The sequence below is a fragment of the Carettochelys insculpta genome, chromosome 1, assembly GCF_033958435.1.
Source record: "Carettochelys insculpta isolate YL-2023 chromosome 1, ASM3395843v1, whole genome shotgun sequence".
In the NCBI taxonomy this organism is placed as follows: domain Eukaryota; kingdom Metazoa; phylum Chordata; order Testudines; family Carettochelyidae; genus Carettochelys; species Carettochelys insculpta.
The window spans coordinates 45971108-45993041 of NC_134137.1; the positions used below are offsets into that span (position 1 = coordinate 45971108).

The following is a 21934-nucleotide window of genomic DNA, read 5'->3' on the forward strand; positions in this document are numbered from 1 at the left end:
CCACATCCCTTTCCGCTGTACTGCTGCTTAGCCAGTTGATTCCCAGCCTATAACAATGCTTGAGATTCTTCAGTCCCAGGTGCAGGACTCCACTTCTCCTTGTTCTACAGCACCACAAACTCCACCTCTTGAGTCTCAAGATCTGGAATAGGAAGCAGATGCCGCAAGAATTCAGAGACATACTGATTGTCAGTCTCTTCAAGAATAGTGACAAGTTGGACTGTGGAAACTGTTGTGGCATCTCCCTCTGCAATGGCAGGGAAAATCTTAGCTCAAATCCTTGCAAACCGACTCCTGCCACTCTCAGAAGAAATTCTCCCAGAATCCCAGCGTGGCTTCTGACCATTCTGAGGAAAAACGGACATGACCTTCTCTGCCCAGCAACTTCAAGAAAAACGTTGGGAACAAAACCAAGCTTTATACATGAGTTTCATCAACCTAACCAAAGTGTTCAACTCAATCAATCATAGTGCCCTGCGGACCATGCTTTCGAAGATCGGCTGCCCCAAGAAATTCATTAGCATCTTGAGGCTGCTTCACAACAATATGACTGCCACAGTATTGAACAACGATGGATCCCAAAACAACCCCTTTGAGGTCAAAATGGGAGTCAAGCAAGGCTCGGTCATTGCCCCATCACTGTTCTGCATCTCCATCTCTATGAGTCTTCACCTCATTGATGGCAAGCTTCCAGATGGCATGAAGACTGTCCATAGAACAAACAGGAAGCTTTTTTGATCTCAGGAGACAGAAGGCTAAAAGCAAGACCTTGATCATGGAGCTCCAGTACACGGATGACAACATGGGTGCTTCTCTTTCCCCTGGAGACCTTGAGACCATCTTAAGCACCTTCACTGAAGCATACAAGAGTCTCGGCCTCACACTGAGCATCAAAAAACCAAGGTGCTCCACCAACCCTCATCAACCGGACACCCTCATTTGTGTTCTACTGAAGTCAATGGAGAAGTAGTGCTGGAAAATGTGGAGCATTTCCCATACCTCAGAAGTCATCTTTCCGCTAAAGTTGACATTGGCACAGAGATCCAGCATTGTCTGAGCTGTGCAAGCTCTGCTTTTGCCCACCTGAGACAAAGGGTCTTCAAAAACTGGGATGTCTATCCCAAGACAAAGCTCCCTGTATACCCAGTGGTTATTTCAACACTACTGTAGGCATGTAAAACCTGGACAACATACAAACAGCATTTGAAGGCACTTGAACAATATCCTCAAAGCTGCCTCAGGAGAATCCTATATATCTTTTGGGAGGATAGGAGCACAAACACTAATGTCCTGGAAGAGCTGAATACGACCAGCATTGAAGCCAGATGAGATGAGATGGGACAGAAGAGGGCACAGTGTAGCCACAAGAAAATACTGTCCTCCAAAACATGGAATCGAAGCCATGATTCCTTTGCCATGAGAAAACAGCTACAAAGTTAGACAAAGTATTTATCTTGTCATCCTTTCCGGCTGATCTACAGACACAGAAGATGACAGCCTACTACTACAGGTTGAACCTCTCTAGAACAGCCCCTTCAGGTCCCGATCAATGCCGAAAAAGAGAATTTTCTGGTCCACAGCAGGCCAATATTGCCTAGCAGCATTACCAACACCTCCACTGCTTACTGGGCTCTTAGAAAACATTTAGGGATAAATTAGAGCTAAATAACAGTATGGAACCCAGAGAGCCAGGACTGATGCCTATAAATAAACTTTATGGGACCACAGGAAGCTTGGCCACACCATGACAAATGATTATCCGACTAACAAAAATCATGCCGGATTATGAATGTTGTCAGACGAGGGCGTGCTGGACTAAAGAGGTTCAACCTGTACTACCAATTACTTTGTTAGTTCAAGTGTGGAGATCTGTGCTACAGAGGTAGAGTCCAATTGTGCAGCTAATACATGTGGAGGTCAATATGATCTGAACAGACTACTAGAAGACAATGGATAAGAAAAGGGGTGTGACAAGGCAAGTAACTAGCCAAGCACTGACATGTTACATATTTTCCCAACTCCTTTCCTTTCTGTTCGCAGTAATTTTTCTTCTTGTTATTTATTACTTTTCTAATATTATCTCTCCATTTCCTTATCTCCTGCACAATGTTTTCCAATATCATCCACTGTGTTGAGAACTGGACAAAAATAATTGCTTTTTGTCATTTTGAAATCCTCATTTTATTATCTTCCCTATGTAGTGTTTAAACAGACGCATACTTTTCCCTTATTTTTTCCTATCCTATCTTAATTGTTTGGCTGCCATAAAATGCTAGTTCTTTTAAAGTTTAAGTTCAGATTGCAAACACTTTCATTGGTACCTTAATCAGGAATTAAACCCGGAGTTCATTTGTTGCCTTCTGTTACCACTGTGCAGCCCCAAAGACTTCTCCTAAAAGGTCAACGCTTTCACCATATATTTAATAAAGCTTCTTATTAACACTAAATGTATGAACTACATGTGTTTTGTGAATGTGTACCAGAACTGAATAGTTCATTATAAAATCTGTCATTAATTGATTTGAGATAACATTAGTTATTACATGCATCTATCAGTCATAAATCACTTTCCATTACTTGTATAAAGAAAAAAAAGAGCACACTTATCCCAATGAAAGAGCATATGCCCTGCACTCTCCTATAGCAACCAAACACATTTTCCAGAAAAAGACTAAATTATCAGCTAGAAAACTTCATAAGATTTATAAGCCCCTATGAAAAAAAATGCTGCTACACTTAGGCTGTGTCCATCACACACAGACATGTCCACACTAGGATACAGAAGCTTTTAAATATATGAATGATTATTACAATCCCATGGTAAAAATTAGACCTGATTTAATTCAGTGGGAGTTTTGTCACTGACTTCACTGGGGCCAGGATTTCAGCCCAAGTGCAGACAAATTAGATGTAGCCGTGGCCAGTCAAGACAAACCCTAAAGTGAGTTCAGTGTTTATCCTGAACAGGACATTATTATAACTCTAGCTTGCCTAACACAGAGATGTTAATGTGCATTCAAAATATACTATTTTTACTTTGTGAAGAAAGGACTTTTATGTGATCAGATTTGGGCTGTGATGGATTTTCAGAAGCAAGGTCCCATAACTGAGAATAACTCACACCATTTGTGCCTGAATTTTACCATGAAGACTGACAGCTGAAGTGTTCTTGATGAATGCAGGAACTCCACTGGGGGCATAAGGTGGGTTATGGAAGAGCAGAAGAAAGGAAGAAATGGTTCTCGGCTATTTAGAATTTCGTGGACACTGTAAAACTTGCAACAGCTGCAGTAGCTGAAGCTTCTAGGTTGTAATCAAGGGAAAACCAAAGAAGAGATCTGCATCTAAGAGAAAAAGAAGTATCTTTGGGCCAAAGAATTTATGGCCACTTCTGTTACGTGAGACTCCATAAACAAAGGAGAACCCCGTAAGACACAGAAACTGTAATATCACTTTGAAAACTGGTAGACAAATATTTTAATTTATGAGTGCATTTCCAGTCCTTTCCAGTTCTTTGAGATATTTTCTCAAACTATATGCATTGCCGCTGTCTTAGCTAATTAAAACCAATGAATGCAAGCTACCTTTCAACCAGGTCATTATCTTTACCAGACAGTAGGAGAGCAAGAAATCAGCTCAGTCTGGGATTGATTAAAAATGAATCACAGCCACACCGCACCTCTAAACCTTTTCCAGTATCTTCACACAGAGTGGTGAGAAGATTCCACTAACTAGATTAGTTACGGACTTAGCTATTTGAGTGCTAGTAAGAACAACAATTAGGATCTTGTGATAGGAATAAAGGCTTTTCTACACTTAAGCCGCGTCTACGCATGCCGGCTACTTCGAAGTAGCCGCGCCAACTTCGAAATAGCGCCCGCCATGTCTACACGGGGCGAGCGCTATTTCGAAGTTGACATTGACGTAAGGCGGCAAGATGTCGAAGTCGCTATCCTCATGAGGAGATGGGAATAGCACCCTACTTCGACGTTGAACGTCGAAGTAGGGCACGTGTAGCCAATCCGTGTCCCGCAACATCGAAAGAGCGGGGTCCACCATGGCGGCCATCAGCTGAGGGGTTGAGAGACGCTCTCTCCAGCCCCTGCAGGGCTCTATGGTCACCGTGTGCAGCAGCCCTTAGCCCAGGGCTTCTGGCTGCTGCAGCTGGGGATCCATGCTGCATGCACAGGGTCTGCAACCAGTTGTCGGCTCTGTGGATCTTGTGCTGTTTAGTGCAAGTGTGTGTGGGAGGGGCCCTTTAAGGGAGTGGCTTGCTGTTGCCTGGGAAGTGCTAGTCCGCCCTGTGACCCTGTCTGCAGCTGTTCCTGGCACCCTTATTTCGATGTGGGCCGCTTTGGCGTGTAGACGCTCCCCTGCAGTGCCTACTTCGATGTGGTGCTGCCCAACGTCAACGTTGAACATCGACGGCACCAGCCCTGGAGGACGTGTAGACGCTATTCATCGAAATAGCTTATTTTGATGTCGCTACATCGAAATACACTATTTTGATGTAGCATACACGTGTAGACGTAGCTTTAGAGATATTGCAGAACAGACCCATTTATGGACTCACTTATTCTAGAATAAGAATGTCCACACAAAGGTTTATGTAAGGATAGTTACTGTGCTTTAAATTCACATGCCAAATTAATCCAACAAGCCTAAAAAGTCACCTTAAAACAACTCTAGCTGTTCCTGCCATGTTCCATAGAGGAGCCAAAGGCAACTCATAATTAAGAGTATGGAAGGTGCCTATTTTCATGGATGTGGAACACAATCAGGGCACTTTCCACATCACATCCTGGTATGAAGTCCAACAGATTGGGCTGAAAATGATTCTGCAGGGAGTGACCTTCTTACTGACCTTACCACAAAGTGAAGGCTGTAACTTGTGAGATAATGTATGTCATTTGTTCTGAGTGAGAACTGGACAATTCCATATTTGAGCATTAGTGGGCCTAGACATTGCTCATGGGCTTCCACCAGACATGAGGGACAATGGTCCATGTCCATTTACAAGGTGATGGAACAGACCTCTCCGAGCACATTCAGAACCAGGAATAATTGTGACTCAGCCAGGGAGATAGCACACATTCTCTCCTTCTTTGATCTTTCTGTCTGAGCGATTGCCTCACATCGATTGACAATACTGGGAAAAGATTGAAAGTAATGTTCCAACATAGAAAATCTATTTTTCATGATATGTCGAAGCCTTTTGGTTATTATATATTTGGAAAAGAAAAGATGGGCACCAAAACAACACTTCCTGGGTTAATAAGTGATACCGTACACAAACAAATTGTATCAATGAGAGAAGAAATGAGGAAGAAAAGAAACTTAGGAGAAGGCAAAATTGTGAAACAGAGGCAAAATAAAAAGAGCTGCAACTTACTTTCTTTGGAAGCAAATCATGGAAAAATAGGGACGGGTAGATCTCTGCTAACTAGCTAGACATTTAGTTTGTTAATTTGTTAGCTATACAGGCACTTGTTTCAGGTGGACTAATAATGTTTATAAAACAACAAGAAGTCTTGTGGCACCTTATAGACTAACAGATATGCTCCAAAATATGTTAGTCTATAAGGTGCCACCAGACTTCTGGTTCTCGAAGCTACAGACTAACACGGCTACCTCTCTGATAATAATGTTTATGTAACAGTTTTCATTTTTAACACTTTAAACACTCTATGAGTTGGACAGTCTTTTCAGTGTATTGGTAGCTGATAACGCAAACTCTAATGGTCTGACGATAAATTCTTAGTTTTGAATTGTAATCCACCAAACTAGTGCTGCACAGAAATAAATGCTTTAAACTATTCACCTCTCATAAGTGTTTTATAAGCAAGCATATGAGAAGATTCACTCAGCGATTGCAGACATTGTTCTCTTCAGTACAAACATGAGGTTTGTTCTACCCTTCCCCCGAAAACAAGACTACCCTGCAGGAAGAGGGACAAAAACAAAATAATTTTTTTTTCTAATTTCTCTAGCATGTTCTCATCCTTAAGGACAATTTTAAATGTAATGACTTTCATTGCTTTGCATTACATTTCATGTGTTCTTACAATTTCCATTTCAATTCCTTAATACAATATCAGAAGACAATCAAAGTAACAATGTTTCTTACTATAATGGCATTCACTTCGCATGATTGCTTCTCCAAGGTTCTAACTTCTCATATTGATTATATCGCCACACATCTTGATTACTTTCTGTTGTTAATACTGGATAATTCAATCAGAATTTATTTAAACACACATGGAAATTACGTGTGATTTAATACATTCAACATAAAGAGAGAACATCTAAAATGAAGAGAAACTTGCAATACGCTTAACCAGGAATTTTCTTTTTTGCTTTCCTGCAGTAGTACACACTGAACAAAGAAGTGGTAAAGTGACCTGGCACTGTAGGCAGCCAAACAAAAAGAAAGCATAGATTTTCATGACCTTTAATGGACGCAGCCACATCTGTATGTTATCAATGTACTATATTGTTCAACTTCAAAAAACAGAAGCAGGAAGAGACACATTTAATTGATTAGTACAGGTTGCACCTGCCTCATCAGGCACCCATGTGATCTGAGTGGTCCTGAATGAGGGAATTTGCTGGACCAGGGGAGGTCAGGCCTTGCCTGCTGACTGGGCTTCCCTCCTGGCCACCACCAGCTTTCTTCCCACAGGCTGCCTGGGGAGCTCCACGCCAATGGGCTGCTGGCCAGGGCCCCCCACAGGACTCCCAGCCATGGGACTGCCAGCAGGTCTCTCTGACAGGCTCTGTGCCTCAGCCAGCCTACCCGACCTGGCTCCCTGCTGTGAGGCTGCCTGTAGGGCTCTGTGCCCTAGCCAGGTTCCACAGCCTGGCTCCCTGTCCCCCACCCTGCCCTGGATCCACACTGCTGCGGGGCTACTGGTGGGACTCCGTGTCCCAGCCAGACTCCCTGGCTGGGCTCCTTGCAGTGGGGCTGCTGGTGGGGTCTGTGTCCCAGCTGGGGTTCCTGACCTCGCTCTCTGCTATGGGGCTGCAGGGCTTCTTGACCCTGCCTGAGCTCTCCACCATCTGCTGGGCTTCCGCAGTGGGGCTGCCTGTGGGGTCTGTGCCCTGACTGAGCTTCCCAGCCCAACTTCCGCTGTGGGGCTCCATGCCCCAGCAATGCTCCAATGCCCTGGCTGGGCTACCCACTGCCGCGGGGCTGCTGGTGGGATCCATGCCCCAGCTGGGCTCCCTGACCCAGCTTCCCACTGGGGTGCTGTGGGGCTCTCCTGCACTGACAAGGCTCCCTGCTGGGGCTCCCCAGCCTGGCTGCCCATGGAGCACCCTGTGGGGCTCCCTGCCACCAGCAGGGCTCCACTGAAGCTCTCTGGCTCAGCAAAATCTGTGGTCCTGCTGGACCAGGGATGTTGCTGGATGAGAGTGTGCCGGATAAAAGCATTTCAGCCTGTACGTATTTTAATTGTTCTGACGCAATCCTGTTGGATGATTATCAGAAGCTGTGGGTAAGAATGAAAAGCGTAAAAAGAAAATTGCTGTTTTGTAATTTGATTTTGTTTTTCATCAGCTGAATACTGATGTAAGCAAACCATAGGACAACTTTTTCACATCTGGAAGAACTTGTACACAAGACTGGCTGAGAACTGACGACACTCAAGCATCTTGCAGGATTGGGCCTATATTTACTAAATGGTACTGAACTGAACTTGGCCATTTGTTTGTGCCATTGAATTACAGTTTGATAGAATCCTCCTAATTGGCACAAAGAGAGAGACACCAACATACCAAAATTAAGCAATTGTCTCAATTACTATAGTGTCATAGGAACACACTGCACTGGGAAACACTGCTTAGTTTCGGGAATTGCTCTAAAAAAGGTACTCCAAAGCATTAAAATGTTTTCTAAACAATATTAAGGCAAGAGACTCATTTAAAAATCATAACCGAGCTGGGAAACGATATGAAATGACCAAAGGCAGCACAGTGAGAAATTTATGTCAGCAGTTGATGAGCCATTATCTCAAAGTTTAACATAATTGAAATACATTCCACTGAATCCTTTGCAATTTTCCCAATCAAGTAGGCGGGTGTACCAATTATTAAGGTTCACAGTAAGTGGATATTACTTTATTTCTAACTTTGATCACAGTACTGTTTATCATTAGGGTACTGTTGGAAACTAACTCATATGATAACAGCAGTCATTTCTGCTTCTTTTAAAATCTTATCTACAGTCATGCAAGAGGAAATCACAATAAGAGTGCATAAAAAGTCTCCAGGTTTGTTATTTTCATTTCCAATTTCTGACTTGAATATTTGAGATAGATTTTCCTGTAAGGACCATTTTGAATACTTACTACAGGTTTTTATTGTCTATAAAACTAATAATACTCCCTTAAAAGCTTTAAAATAAAGCATTTGATAGTTTTCTTTTTCTATTTGTAGAACACTTTCCCCCACTTGTTTTTCAAATACAAATTCTTTTTCCCATCTAAATTATATATTATGTTGGGAACATTTATTTACTATTATGGAACAGCACAATCCAATTCAAAACAAATCAGAGAGTGACTTTTAAAGTCAATATTTAGAAATTGGAAGACTTTTCCCAGCTGATACATTAAGGTAGGTCAAACTTGGGGCAACTACTACTATACAGAGATCTGCAGATATGGATGAAAGGTAGGGATTATAAAAGTGAACATCAAAGATGATATAACTACTTTCAAACTCTGTGGTGATGCTTTTTATATATTACTTTCATATAAATAAAATGTACTAACAAATATAATTTTCTGTATTGTAAGATGTGATCACAGATAAGATGTAAAAGACTACACTTGAAGATTTTTAATGTACTTTTCCTTTGATGGATATACAGCTATAGAAAAGCATAGGCTTTAAAAATAAACATACCTTAAAGAACTCCTTTTTTTCAACTTGTTCATTGCCATCTGCGTCCAACATTTTAAAAGCAATATGAAATCCAGTTTGTGGTTCTGCAAAGAAATGTTAATCATAAATACAGCAGAATTATCACCTGCAGTTTCAGTTTTCCACAGCATGGCAAATGCTTTGAATTCCCAAGGAACCATATGACCCATATGCAACTAATATGCGAATATTCAAAAACCCTTTTTCATATCCATTTCAAAACATAGAAATGTGGGTTATGAAATGCTAATAGCACCTAAACACAGCAGAATATCTTGATCTGTTCTCACCTATTCTGAAAATTTAGTCTATCTTAATGCCCTAGGTTCTAACCCCTATGAATCCGAATCACGTTTCCTCATCTTGCTATTACAGTTGACCATCTCTAAGTTCCAGCTCTATGGCGTGTACCTACTTTCAAGCTCAGAACAGCTGGAAGAAACCACCAAGTCCAATCAAGATTGCCAAAATGGGTTGAAGAATCACTGTAGAGTGGTTTCAGTACTTCTCAAACTACACATACTATATATCATTATTTTCAGTCTCTACTGCCCTGAGAAACAAGATACTGGGTCACAGCCAGTTCTCAGCAAGGAGCAAGGGAATTAGCCACTAGGTCCTGAGCCAGCCTGTGTTTTTCTTTTCCTGTATGTTTGAATTTTAATTTTTTCCCTTAAGTAACAAAATTATGCAAATAGTTTGCAAAAAAACATGAACTGCATTACTTTCACCAGCTTGCTGCCTCTTGTCCATTAGGACAATTTCATTACATGTGTGTCTAGTAGACACAAAGAAACTGGAAAACTCTCTAAACTACTAATTTTGTCCATATGAACAGAGAGATGACCATATAGTCTGTATTCTAACAAAACAAAACAGCTGTCATGTAGCAATTTAAAGCCTAATAAAATAATTTATTAGGTAATGAGCTTTTGTGGGGCAGACCCCAACCTCATCACCTAATTAATTATTCTGTTAGTCTTTGAAGTGCTACATGACTGCTGATTTGTTTTGCTAGAATACAGACTAACATGACTACCTCTCTGTTATTATTCAACATGCAAGGCACTACACTTAGCCATTTGGAACTTAAGAAGTGGGTGTGTCCCATGAAAGCTCATCACCTAATTATTTTGTTAGTCTTTAAAGTGCTACGTGACTGCTGGCTTGTTTTGTCCGTATGAGGCTACTTGACTCAGTTGTGGGTTGTCCTATTAACTAACCCACCCAGGAGTAATTTGACACTGAAATATGGTTGAAGTTCACTGCACTGGTAAGTGACCCCACTGATATCTGGGAGCTGGCACACCTGCACAGAGCTACCATCAGTCAGAAAAAAAAAAGCTAGGAAATATCTCATTGAGTTTACCAGGGTCAGAAGCGTCTCCAGGAACTTAATGCTGAATGTAATATTCAATCTCCTGTGGAAATGTGAGGACCCTTCAAAGACATTTTTAGATTGGAGGTAATTTTTCAGTCACTGGCTGACATAAATATGGACCTTGCTTAATTCAAAGTTTGTATTTTTGCAGAGTGATAAAACTAAGAAAATGCCTCTTTTTGCTCTCCAGTAAATATGGCAAAATATTACACGTTGTCTTTATACATTATAACCCTGTCACCAGCTAATTAGCATTTCCAATTGAATAAATGTGTGATGCACTAATATTTGATGAATATCTCTACGAAGCACAACAATTGATGGGATGAAGACATGATGAGTTAAACTGATTTCCTCTCTATATAAATGTTTCATTTGAAAGCTGTCAACAAAGAGTTATCTGGTTACTACTACTACTATTACTAAGACTAATATATTCCCTAATAACTTTAGAGAATAAAAGGGTAATGATTTACTGTAAAATGATAAACGTAATCTGTGTTGTAATTTACAGAAAATAAAGTGGACAGGCATAAAATATAGGGGCTAAAACTGCTCATGCAATTCCCAAGACGACATTCTTATCTGATATGATGTAATGTCAATGGTATGCATTTTATAATGTAAATGTGGTTCAAAGAAGAACTCAACTATATTTGTATTTAATTACACTGTCAGTCAAAACTGTAAAATCTGAACATCAGACTAGCATATTAGCCACAAGTCTAGGTTCCATTAGGTTCTGCAGAACAAAACAGCTTTAATGACCTCAAACTTTTATAATGGGCTAACTACAGTAAAGTTTTTTTGATAGAGATGGCATACTTGGCTCCTGGAGTCACTCACTAGGAAAGAAATGCCAGCTTTTAGCTATTCACATCCCATAGCAGAAAGTGACCAGGAGTATTCCATTAACTAAACCTTGGCACTGAACAAAAGATAATTGTGGTAACATGAAGTATGCCTGAGTGGGAAGCAAGTTCTGCATTAAGCAAAATAAAGCTTCCATTTAACACAAAGAAATATTTTCAACACAGGCCTTTGTTATCCAGATAACTGGGTTTTGTATCTGCCCAGCTGCACAGAAACTGGGAACATTTGAGTCTACAGAGGGGTAGTACCAGAGGATAGCATATCTGTAGAATAATTTTGTTGGGTTTGGGAAATCTCATTTAAAAAGTAAATAAAGCCTCAGAGAACTTATTTGAATAATCTGATTATATCTAGTAATTTAGTCACAAATACACAGAATACATAATTATGACATATCAAAAACTGATTGATATGGGATAGATATCAGCTAAAGATGGAAGAATTAACTTGTTGAAATTTCCTTTCAGAATGACATATATGATAACCTTTGTGTAACTTAAGAAGCCAAATTAACATTGGATTCATCCTGTATAAATAGGTTTCTTTGTTTTTGCAGGACAAACCATTCCTATATTATGTACCCTGGAAATAATGTCATTTGGTTGTCTGAAAATGAGAAGAATTGTTTGCTTTGAAGCTGCTTCAGTTCCTTCTTATTTGACTCAACACATTAACATTGGTTTTAATTCTCAGCCTAACTAAATCTTCTGACATCTGATTTTAATTAAAAAATATTATATAAGCACATTGATGATGCTATAGTGTTCTTTTTAAAAATGTGTTTTGACTATCCACTGTCTGATTTGTTTTGCAACAAATATATTAGTTTTTCATTTTCCAGTGGAGTTAGATCCTGTCTGCCAATTTTGGATTCAGTAAACCCCTGGTTAGTATTTCAAGTTGTTTGGAAGAATGCTTTCTCTCTCCTAAACACCAACTGGGATCAAGGTGGCGTATTTTGAAATTAACTACTTTCATACATAACAGCTGACCCTTACTCCTCCTCCACGGTTTATGTAGGGTATTAATCGTCCATAATCCTTCTAGGCAATTACCTTTTGGAAACATTTTTGAACAATTATTCTGCATTTAGTATTGTTCGGATTCATGATTATTGGGCCATTAATTGTGGCACTGGAAAGACACTACAGGGGGGCGGGACCTTATAATTCTATAATGGATTACTTTATAGCAACATCATGCACAATGTGTGACCTGTATCAAATGTGATCTCCTGAAGGCTGATTGCTTTATGCTATGCATATGGCATTTCTGTAGTCCAGCCAAGAGGTGCTTTTTCTGTTCACCATCATAACCTCTGTCTTGCCAGATATCAGTTTCATCCATGAGTTGATCATGCTCTGGGCCAGCTTGTTTGTATGGGTATGGTCACGTGGTAAAAGATAAGTACAGCTGAACATGATCTGTACACTGCTGGCACTCAAGTGTATGGCATGTTTCCAGTTCTCTTTGGGGCAGCACACAGATTGTAAAGAGAATCAATGCTTGAGACCCTTTAAACAGTGAGAGCGTAGCTGTGAATTATGCCATTTTCCACCACCATTCTTCTAGGAAGGGCTCAAAATCCTTTGAGTGCAGTCACCTTTCTCAGGCAAGTCAGCAATATCTCATGGTTGACATAGGTGTTGGAACTATGAGTCGGGGGGGTGGGTGCTGCCACAGCTTTGAAGTGGTTTCCATCATATACAGCTTCATTCAGTGGCTCTCAGCAACCCCACTACAGAAAAAACCTCTGATGGTTGAGAGTGCTGAACGCTGCACAGCGATATATATATACATATATATATATATGGAGATATACCTGTCTTGTAGACCTGGAAAGGACCTTCAGAGGTCATTGAGTCCAGTCCCCTGTCCTCTCAGCAAGGCCTATCACCATCCTTGACAGATTTTTTTTTTTCAGCTATTTGCCCCAGATCCCTAAATGGCCCCCTTAAGGGCTGAACTCACAACCCTGGGTTTAGCAGGCCAATGCTCAAACTGCTGAGCCATCTCTCCCCCCAGGGCAAATGATCATCACTCACTGAAATTAAAAGAACTAAGATTTGTGTTTTTCTTTCGTTTTTGTGAGTCAGACAGAAGTTTGTCAGAGGCTATACTGGCTAACAAAATTGAGTCTACATAGTTCTATAACTGGGATGTAATACAACTTATGGTTCAAAGATAGGCTTTACCAGCCACTTGAGGATCCATAACTCCCATGAAAGATGATCATACACAGCAAGGAATGATCACCATCATAACTGGAATGTATCACAGCTAGGCAGAGGCCTCACTTCATAATGCCCATTATCTCCATTTTGTCTTCGAAAGTTGCTCCTGACTTTTAATATTTCCCAGCTTGAGGGACAGGTTACTGGAGTAGTACAGACGGGTGGCATATATGCAGCACAGGTCAGGATTACTATTTGTGAGGAAAGCTAAAGAGCCAAGGTCACCCCAATAAACCCAGGAAAGAACTGCCGTCACATTTGCTGTTAAAGCAGAAGATGGCTCTCGTGAAAGCCTGCCTGTCAGCCCAAACATCTTTTCCCTGCTCTCTTCTGCCCAGTCTTGTGAAGCACAACAAACAGTCTCCACATCTATGGTAACCAAGTGGAGAGAGAGCTGCTGAAGTAATCAGCACACAACAGGGTAAACAGAAGAGTCAGCAAAATGTGATAGAGAGGGGACAAAAACATAAGGAAGAGAAATGGGACATGAAGAAGGAATTAGAAGAAAATGTACTTACAAATGGAGCGATGGCAGCATTTGTTTCAGGGCACAGCATGAAGGAACATAATGGGCTCGTCTACACTAGCTCCCAACTTCGAAGGGGGCATGTTAATCAGGGCCATGGGAGATTACTAATGAAGTGCTGCAGTGAATATGCCCCATGACCACTTCAAAGCTTCAAACTTCAAAGTGCCGGCATGGCAAAATTCTGAGGAGTAAAGGGATTTCGAATTAGCGTGGGCACTTCGAAGTGCCCACAGCTATATGCATGCTGGCACTTCAAAGTTTGACGCTTCAAAGTTGCCATGGGGGAAAATTAGCCTAATGAAGTGCTACTTATTCACCACAACACTTCATTAGTATTCTCCTGTGGCCCTCATTAACATGCCCCCTTTGCAGCTGGGGGCAAGTGTAGACCCAGCCAATGGGTTCCAAAACTAGAATGCTGAGAACCACTGCTGTCTACATATGTCCTTTGTGCACCTTAGTATGTGACTATTAGTGAGATTGTGGCTGAAATAATATCTTTCACTGAACCAACTTCTGTTGGTGGGACAAGCTTTCAAGATATTCAGAGCTCTTCTTCAGTGAGTTTCTCATATATATGCAAAGTGAAAAAGACCGTTTAACAAAAGTAGTTAATACACATTTTAAGAGACCATTCAAGGTGAAGTGGTCTGTTAAGATCCTTGCAGGTACAGCACAAAGAGAGGGGGATTAGTGGATTATAGATTATCGTTATAAACCACCAATCCTGTTTTTACTAAAACCACGATATCTAGTGTTTAGCGAAGTTATGAATTTAAGCTCCAAGGCTCATTTTTGAAGGTGTTGTGCATCATTTTCACACACAATTCATTGTGACACCATTGTGATACCACTGAATGAGTTCTGTTTCTTAAAATGTAAAACATTTCATTGCTGCACTTGACTAACAAATAACTGTTAAAAATAACTCTTCCCATTCTCTCCACCAAATTTTCTATTCTCTATTCAAATTCACCTAGTAAGTTCCTAACCCTATGTTGCTGGGGATGTGGGGGATGGGAAGTGGAGGGACATTATACAATATATTTAAAGTGCTGCCAATAATCACTGATAACATAATTGATTCAGAGTGCAGTCATTTGACACAGTAAACATTTACATTAATTCCCAGATGTGCAGTAACTATTGATCAATCTCTCTCTCTCTTTGTGTTGGGCTGTTATGCAGAAACCTAGAAGTCATAAAAATTAGAGAAGTTACCAGGCAGCTAATTGTGTTTACACATTCTTGCATTGTAATACACAACAAAATACTTACTGGTAAGAATTGTCAGCAAAAAGAGGTACTCTGTATAGGAGATCAGTCCTAAAATAAAATAGAACCAAAAATGAAATGGTGAATTTGAAAATTAGCAGACTGATCTGCTATATTTGCAAAAAAACTTTTACAAACAAATTCTGTATATTTCGAACTTTCAGTTTCATGCAACTTACTAGAAATGAATATTTTCTTTTGTTATTTCTTAAACAAAAATTTCTGATTCTATTTTCAGTGTTCTGGAAGTAAAACTGTTTCTTAAGCATTTCTACCATGTTGAAAGCCTAGTTAAGTTTATTTAGAATTAATAAAAGTCCTGAACTAAGTGTTTGGATTTTCACTAAAAAATTTCAGTGTTTATATGAAAGTCGAATAAATTAAATGTGCTTTGTCACATTTAGTACCTGGGAGGAGAACTACTCTACTGTTATTCTGAATGATCAAAGTATTTCATCCTTTGGCAGCCTTGAAAAGCCAGAGAACAGCTTTCCTTTAATTCTCAAGGGGATATGGCAACACGCAAGCCTGCCAAGCTGCTAGATTGCACTGATAGTATTGCTGGGCCTTATGCCAAAAAGAGGAGATTTTTTTTTAAAATAGCAACATGTCCTTTCTACAAGGTGAAAGTGTTTTTCCCCCCTTTTGAAGGAAAATTCCAGAGTCTCCTTTTGAAACACCGATTTAAATAAAAAAGCTTGATCAAAGATGCGGCAGTGTCAAAATAGCAGCATACAAGCTAAAGAGAGAATATATAAACCTGATGGTAAAACAACAGACTCCTAGGCATCTGCCCTATGATAATGTTTTAAGAAAAACATTTAAAAGGCTTTATATGAACAGCTTTAAAAATACTTTTAACTTGTGAAGTAAACACTGTCTAATGTAGAAGCTGTTTAAACAGGCATGTTTAAACCACACTCTATTCAAAGATAAACATAATTTTTGTAATTTAAATTTAGCCAATTGATAGATAAGGAATCCTCTTAAGCCTTAGTGATAAACTACAAACTTGATTAATTACTATGCTGAGCCAACAGCAGTTTTTAAAAATAATTTAAGTTTGTCATTTTATATCAAATCCAAACTTTGCAAATATTCATTGATTGAAAGTAGCAATGTTTGGAGAAATGAGCATAGGGCAGGGACTCAGGATAGAGAGATCTAATCCTAATTCTGTCCATGATGTGCTGCATGCATTGGCCAAATCATTTCTCCTTGTCTCTGTTTTCCTACCTGTAAAATGGGGATAAAGAATACTTGACCATCTACATAACAGCTATGTTGTGAGGATTAACAACTGGATGGTGTTTTCACCTTACAAAACATTATATAGCTCCTAAGTATTATCCATATTCAAAACACTGTGTCCAAAATTTAAATGTACAATATTGTAATAGTCCTTTAACATAAAAGGCAAACATTATTTGTATTTATTATTTGTACTGCAGTGATGCCTAAGAGTCCTTTCTGTGGACCAGGCCATTGTGCTAGGTCAGGGATGGGCAAACTTTTTGGCCTGACGGTCACATCTGGGTAAAACAATTGTAATTGTAAGCGATTGGGGTACAAGAGTGATTCAGGTTGTGGGTTCTGACCTGTAACTGCTTATCTCAGGGGGCTCCTGGTTGGTGGTGTAGCAAGGCATGCTCTTCTGCTGTCCTTGCCCCGTGCTGCTTCCAGAAGTGGCCAGCCCATCTGGCAGCCTCTCCTGAAGCCATGGGGAGAGGGAGATAGGCTATTCCACACATTGCCCTTGCAAGCTTCCATCTGCCAAGGTTCTCTGCTCCTGGCCAATGGGAGCTGCAGTGACACTGTCTGCCAATGACAGTGTCTACCAGTGAGGGCAGCATGTGGAGCCTTTGCTGTGCCCCCAGGGGCTACAGGGACATTGACTGCTATTATGATTGGTATGGGGCCGCGGTGGAAGGAAATCTGCCCCATTGCACCACCAGATTTGTAATCCTAAATGCTGAATTAAAAGCCCTAAGGGGTCAGATGTATCCTGTAGTTTGCCCAGCCTTGTGCTACGCACTGTACAAACACCAAGCAAAAGGATCATCTGTATCAGTGACGTTCTGCTACATTTTATAGTGTGGGAGCCCTGCAGAAACAATCTGGTGAGTGTATGTGAGATAGTCTCCAAAACCTAGCCTGTGCGATGCCACCACCAAATAAAACACCCATAGTCAAAACCAAATATTTCACAAATAAATTTTATCCAGTTTCAAATCTGTGCAATCCAGGAAACCCTTGCCATTTGTGGGGGTTACATTTCAGAGACAGCCACGAATGGTGAAAACCGCGAATAGCGGGAGACAGTGTCGGGGGTGGGGGGAAGAGGAATGGGAGGTGTTTGTGATACAGAAACACATTGTCTGCAAAGAACATTTTATTGCCTGCTGTTCAACAGTCAACAAGCAAATTTAATTTAGAAGCAGTAAATTATCAAACTGGAACACAAAGATAATACAATCAACTCCAACCTTAATCACCCAAAACAGTTCTTTGAACTTGCGGCTGGGGAATCTTATTGTTCCTCTGGGAGGGGAGGGTTAACAGGAGTGGGTTCACAAAGGAATACTGTGATGGGAAGCTGTTTAGTCTTCCCATACAGTCTGGTTACTGAGGCCGCAGCATGACCACTTGACAGTTTATCCAGTAATTCAGCTTTCCAGTTTAATGTCACCACCTCCCCCCTCACTAGTCTTACCCTGTTGATCACTATCTGCATCACTTGCTTTTCTTTTTGGTGTTCCTTTAGTGGCCTTAAAGTGGTTGTGAGGGAGCTCTGAGAAAGTGTGAGCGTGCTGAATCACGTGCTAGGGGTGGGATGGTGCTGTGCGCTGTGGCATAGCACGGAGCAATGAACTACAGCAAGGCAAATGGTGAAAAAGTGAAACCATGAATCGTGCATGACAAGGCCTTCCTGTAGCAGTTCTGAGACTTCACACGTTAGTGATAAATACACGTATCATGTGGGCAGTTAGCTTTTATTGCGACTCTGTAACCTACACAGAAAGGAATGCCCAAAGCACACAAGTAGTTTATAAAAAATAAAACAAAACAACCAAAAATCCCAAACCAACCACCACTGGCGGTACGTGCAGAATACCGCTGTTATTATTAAAAACATTCTGTTCAAACTTGAACAGAGCCTTTAAGATTCCAAAAGAGTACTTTGCACTGATCTCAAATTTTACTCAGGTGTTGAGTTTAGAGTATGCAGATTTAGAAAGGTAACAGGTGATTTTCTCTATAATAAGAGATTCCTGACTTCTATCCTAGTGCACAGGGTTTAGTGTCAGAGAGCTAATTGGGAGAATTAGTTAATTTCAGAAATTGCTCATGGCCCTCTGTGCCACACAAGTTTACCCTGAATTGTCTGAATTTTCAAAAGCCAAGGGTTTGAGTCACCATTGCATTACTGCAGTTTCAAAGTTGGTGTTACATTCCTGGAACTAAACAGATGGTGTTATGCTGCTATAAAGCGGACTGAAGCAATGAGGACTCTAACCCCAAAGCATTATATCTGAACCCACAATTTTGCCCATGGGGAAAAAATGCAATTTAAGCATCAACAGCAATTGCATTACATTCACCAATCATGTGGCTGGGCACTCAATACAAGACCAAATTGGAAAATGTGATCTCTGTGTCGCAAACTAAACAAAAGGATATAAAATACTATGGATTTTTTTAAACAACAACTAGAAAGGTTAAAAGCCTCCTGGCTGAACTTTATGTTATTCAATTTATATTACTCATGTTTTAATTAATCATAATATTTTCATCATGTTTAGACAGACCTTTGTCTCTCAAACCTCTTCAATTTCATTACATGCTCAATTTGTAGTTGACCGTGACATCCTTTCTGATAAATATTATGTTGAAGAGATTTAGGCTTATACCTAGTTCTTTGAAACATAGCTCATATTCCTACCCTATGACAACCTCAGAATTATAGGCTTGGAAGGGACCTCTAGAGGACTTCTAGTTCTACCTGCTTTCCTGGCAGGACTAAAGTTTTATCTCGGCCAGGGATGGGCAACCAGAGATGGAGAGTGGCCTGCATGCATGGCCCTTCTTCCCAGTGGGTTGCAGCAGCCCGGGGCCTGCTGAAATTCAACCTGCATCCCCGTTTGCCCATTTCCCCCACACACCTCTTGCACACTGGGGCCCTACACTTATCTGCTCTGCCCCCTCCCTCCCAGCACTTTTGGAGCATGTGAATAAACTGATTTGCACTCAATCCCTAATCCTGACCCTGTCTCCCAGAGCTGGAAGTGCTGCAGACAACTGATTTGTGGCATTCCAGTTCTGGAAGGAAGTGGTGAAGAGCAGGGACAGTGCAAATCAGCCTCTTCCAAAAATGCTGGGAGGGGCCAGGGAGGCTTATGAAGTGTGGGGCTCTGGTGCCCCAGTGTGTGAGAGGCATGTGGGAGGAACACCGAGTGGGCCAGAAGCCGAGTGGGCCACAGGTGGACCCCAGTGGGCCAATGCAGCCTGCAGGCCACAGGTTCATGGCCACTGACTGGGCCATCCCTGAGAGGTGTTTGTCTAAGATGCTCTTAAAAATCTCCAAAGGTAGAGATGCTATAACCTCCCTAGCAATTTATACCAGTGGATATCCACTCTGACAAGGAATTTTTCCAATTTTGCTCCCTCCTCCTTGTAAAAGCCTTTTATTTACTTGAAAACTGTTTTGTCCCCTCTCACTTTTCTTTTCTAGACTAAACAAACCCCATTTTTCAATGTACCCTTGTAGGTAATGTTTTCTACACCTTTAATCATTTTTGTTGCTATTCTCTAGACTTTTTCCAAAGTGTTCACATCCTTCTTGAAATGTGGTGTTCGCAACTGGACAAAATACTCCAGTTGAGGCTTAATCAGCACAAAGCACAGTACGAAAAACTACTTCTAGACTGACTTTACACTTGCAAGTAGTTTTGAAAGATTTTTCGAAAGAAGAGGGCTCTTTTGAAAGATCCCGCGGAGCGTCTACACACAAAAAGCATTCTTTCAACAATAAATCAAAAGAATGCAGGACTACTTTCGAAATCATTCTTCCTTTCCCATTTCAGGAAGAGTGCCCCTTTCAAAAGCTTCTTTCGAAAGACAACGTGTGTAGATGTTCTGCAGGCCCCTTTTTTCCTCAAAGAGCAATCCTCATGTAGCCTGATTTTTTGATCCCTGGTCCATTCTTTTGAAAGGACAAGGGCTGTGTGGATGCCCTCTTTCAAAAGAGCAGAACACTCTTTTGATCCACATTTTTGCATGTGGACTCAATCTTTTGAAAGAAGTTCTTTCAGAAGAGATTTTCCAGAAGGGCTTCTTTCGAAAGATCTCTGCAGCTCTGCCTGGTGCCAGTCGCTGCCCTGCCACACCATGTAGCAACAAGGCCATGGTAGGGGTCATGCTTGCACAAAATGCTGAGAAACTTCTTAGCAGTTCACATTTGTGTGTGAACCCCCTTTCTCTCCCACAGGTGCCATGCAGTCGGGGTCTTTCCTGTGCTCAGCCACATCACGTGAGTAATCCCTGGCCCAATAAAAGGATGTTCCTGCCATTCGGTGCTGACCTTGCTGCCAGGCAGCACCACATCCTAGCTTGCATGCGTTTAGGGCTGCAAGTGTAGGAAAGAACTGTGGGGACTTACAGCCTCTGGGGGGAAGTCTAAGATAGTTGTGGCCTTGCAGATGATGGAGGGGAAGCCCCCCCAGTGGTTAATATTGTTGGGGGGACTATTTCAGTTACTTCAACATTCTAACCAGCTCTGCAGCTGCAGACCACAGCACCTCCAAACCCTCCACCAAAAATTTTTTCAGGAGCTTGCTGTCCATTGCAGACACCTGCTGGTTTGATGTTTTTGTTATAAAGTCTTTTTGCTAACATTTCCTATCTGTTTTCATGCTTTGACCCCCTCAGAATCACAGGAGGGAGGACTAGTTCAGATTCCTGTTTGCGTTACAAGTTCAGTATATGATATTCCACTGCCATCACCCGTGTTCATAATGTCTGTATAGTGAAGAGGGAAATCAAAAATCTTTTCTCCTAGACTTTTCTATCCTAGTCTTCTAATTTTGAGAATACAGTCTGGGTCCCTCTATTATTTTCAGGGATCGGATGCAATGCTGGGAGGGGGAACACTCAGTGGACAGCCTGTTGAGAACATAACCTGTGCACAGAAGCCTCGTAGTGCACTGGAAGGCCAAAGACTCTCCCCTGAGCAACTCCCTTTTTTCAAAAATTTTCCTATATTCTCTCTGTTCAAGCTTTTCAGGATCCCTGTATTATTTTCCAGGATCAGATGCACTCACAGGAGTGGGGACACTCAGTGGATGGCCAGCTGAGCATTCAGCTACAGAAGAAAGACATTTTTGTTAACTTTTTTGCCATTTCCATGGATGCCCTACTTTTCCTTCCTTCCAACAGGAAAAATGGATGTTTGCTTACCATGGAAGGGGAATGAGAAAAATGCAATGTGGGAAGATGACCTGAAAGACCAGTGAGCGTACCCAGAATGCTATGAGTATTAGGGAATTGTGGGATAGGTTCCCACAATGCACTACTGCAACAGTCGATGTTTGCCAATTGAGTGTGGAAGCAAGAAGTCGACTTTGTGAGGAGCACGTGGGGAGATAAGGATGGTCAAATTTGAACTTATAAATTCCAGAATTACAAAATCGATATTACTGAATTTGAATTTATCTCATA

General features: G+C 41.1%; 1 protein-coding gene across 2 annotated transcripts in view; it reads right to left on the reverse strand.

Moving 5' to 3' along the window:
• Nucleotides 1-21934, reverse strand: part of MICU2 (mitochondrial calcium uptake 2) — a 215461-nt gene that overhangs the window by 32513 nt on the left and 161014 nt on the right. For both annotated transcript variants that reach the window (XM_074985444.1, XM_074985448.1), the window contains exons 5-6: nt 15221-15268; nt 8908-8990 (exon numbers count right to left, since the gene is read on the reverse strand). In XM_074985444.1, the coding sequence (XP_074841545.1) occupies nt 8908-8990; nt 15221-15268 (131 nt within the window). The remainder of the gene's footprint in view (nt 1-8907; nt 8991-15220; nt 15269-21934) is intronic.